Here is a 2,750-nt window from a genome sequence, read left to right on the forward strand (position 1 = left end):
TATATATATATATATATATATATATATATTAGTTAATTTATTCTATTTCATCATACTAGATATAATATACAACAATATCAGACATATTGTTACGTATCTGTTTGTTTGTTGATTTCTTAAGCGATACACAAGTCCTTTCTTGATTAAAACTAGTTTATTCTTTCGTGATACAAATTATAGTAATACACAGAATTTCCACAGTCACTTTAAACTTCACACACTTTACTTACGGCTTGACTCAATTATCTATGCTCTCTGTGTAATGCGACTTACACTGTCGTAACAGTACCATCTGGTTCACGATAATAAAAAACATGAAGAATAGAACACCATTGTTAAACAACAACTGTACCATCTGGTTCATGATAATAAAAAACAGGTAGAATAGAACATCACTGTTAAACCACAAATGTACCATCTGGTTCATGATAGTAAAAAACATGAAGAATAGAACACCATTATTAAACCACAATTGTACCATCTGGTTCATGATGGTTTAACAGTGATGTTCTATTCTACCTGTTTTTTTATTATCATGAACCAGATGGTCCAGTTGTGATTTAACAGTGATGTTCTATTCTACCTGTTTTTTATTACAAATGTACCATCTGGTTCATGATAATAAAAAACAGGTAGAATAGAACGTCACTGTTAAACCACAAATGTACCATCTGGTTTATGATAGTAAAAATCATGAAGAATAGAACACCATTGTTAAACCACAACTGTACCATCTGGTTCATGATAATAAAAAAACAGGTAGAATAGAACATCACTGTTAAATCACAACTGGACCGTCTGGTTTATGATAGTAAAAAACAGGTAGAATAGAACACCATTGTTAAACCACAACTGGACCATCTGGTTCATGATCATAAAAAACAGGTAGAATTGGACATTGTTAAACCACATCTGGTTCACGATAATGAAAAACACGTAGAAACCAAGTGGTTGGTTAATCACATTAAAAGTATATATATATATTATACATTAATCTGTTGCTCTAGACAAATGTACCTGTTTTTCCCCTCCTCCTTGAAATTGCTCCTGATAATTATAGGTATACCAGTTGAAAGTTCAAGAGTTTTATTGTACTGCTGGATTCATATTTGGAGAGCTGTTACTTGACACTAATCCCTCAAAGATACCTTCAGCTTGAGAAGCAGACATGGTATTATTTTAGACATATCATACAATATAGGTAACTGTAAACAAAGATAACTACAGCTTGAGAAACTGTAATAGATTCGAAGATATTATCAAATTTGACATATTCTATTTCAAGACTCTTTACATAGTTAAGTAGTAGTTTGTTTGATAAATATTAGTACTATTGTGTCTTATCCACAAAATTTAAAATTATTGGTTCATATAAGTGATGCAGAAAACAGGTTTTTTTTTCTCAGTTTAAAACTTTATTTGGAAGCTCTCAACACTATCTATACGAGGTCAGTTGAATAGACCAAGAAGTTAAACTTCAAGACTACTGATTTTCTTAGTTTATCAACAAAGTTTTGTTTCAGTTATGATTAAATGATGTACTTTTTGTCTAAGTGTCTTTTTTTCCTGTTCTACCTAATTTTACAGTTTTTTAATTTCTTCCATCATTATTTTTTTACACGATTCAAAAGATTAGACTCAAGAAGTGTGTAAGAAAGAAAAAGAAGTTTTTTTTTGTTATTTTTCATAGTGATTAGTTAAAGCACAATGTAGGTTAACAGTGTATTACACTGAATGCTGTGAAGCTCATTGTATATCTTATATGAAAAGTTTAAAGGGAAATCAAAATAATCTGTACTGGAGTGTGCAGGGACAGTGTTAGCCTTTTCCCAGAGAAGGGCAAAGGTGGAAAAAATTGAGTGGGCTGCACTGTAGATCTTGTGAACACATATACTGTAGTATTTGGGAAGTGAACCAGTTTTATCAGTAAGCATTGTTCATTGAGTGTGAGGCTAAGGTTCCAGCCAACTCCCATTACAACTACCCTTGGGAGTGTAAAGTGAATGGTAATTAAGTAGGTTATTAAGTGCTATCATTACTTTCGATGTTTGTGCTTTGCCAGTTTATAGCTTAAGTAAATATAGAAAACCTTGTTATTTACACATAGAGAAAAAATTCATTGAGAATATCATATGTGGTTCCAAAAGATTTAATGGGATATAGTTTGGCATTAACTGTGTTTCATCGTTATTTAACAGATTGTTCTACCTCTTTGTTATATTAAGTATTTTACTCACTTAATAAATGGTTGAATTTGTATATTTGTGCACATGAATAGAAAATGTTTCATTACAGGACAAGAGTACAGGAGAAGAAGTTTGAAGAGATCTGTCAGTCCATCGTGGAAGCACAAAAGCAAGCATGTGATTTGTGGGACAATTTTGTGGAACTGAGGAAATCTAAACCAAATATGGTAATGTTTCTGTTTACATACAATATTGAAGTAGTTGTCTGTAGTTACTCAAACCCACAGGCATGAAGTCTGTACTTCTGTTTAAATTTGATGACAAGGATCCCACTTGGAGACTAATAATGCTTGGAGATGGCTTGAATGGGTAATGAATAAAAACTTTAATATAAGTTTAACATAATAGCAAATGTACAATGTTTCGAGAAGGTTTTGTCACCATCAGGTACAAGTAGTTTACACTGACACACATATATATATATATATATATATACAGTATGGAACAAAGAGGTCACATGACTGGATACTGTTGCAAGACTTAGAAGAGATATCTTGGCACCCC

The 2,750-nt window shown here is 31.8% G+C and overlaps 1 protein-coding gene across 1 annotated transcript in view; it reads left to right on the forward strand.

Moving 5' to 3' along the window:
- The window catches only part of LOC106469984 (ADP-ribosylation factor-like protein 6-interacting protein 1), a 28,464-nt gene that overhangs the window by 14,679 nt on the left and 11,035 nt on the right, over nucleotides 1-2,750 (forward strand). The window contains exon 3 of the mRNA XM_013930503.2: nucleotides 2,296-2,413. Within this exon, the coding sequence (XP_013785957.1) occupies nucleotides 2,296-2,413 (118 nt within the window). The remainder of the gene's footprint in view (nucleotides 1-2,295; nucleotides 2,414-2,750) is intronic.

The sequence above is a fragment of the Limulus polyphemus genome, unplaced genomic scaffold, assembly GCF_000517525.1.
Source record: "Limulus polyphemus unplaced genomic scaffold, Limulus_polyphemus-2.1.2 Scaffold3757, whole genome shotgun sequence".
Lineage (NCBI taxonomy): Eukaryota > Metazoa > Arthropoda > Merostomata > Xiphosura > Limulidae > Limulus > Limulus polyphemus.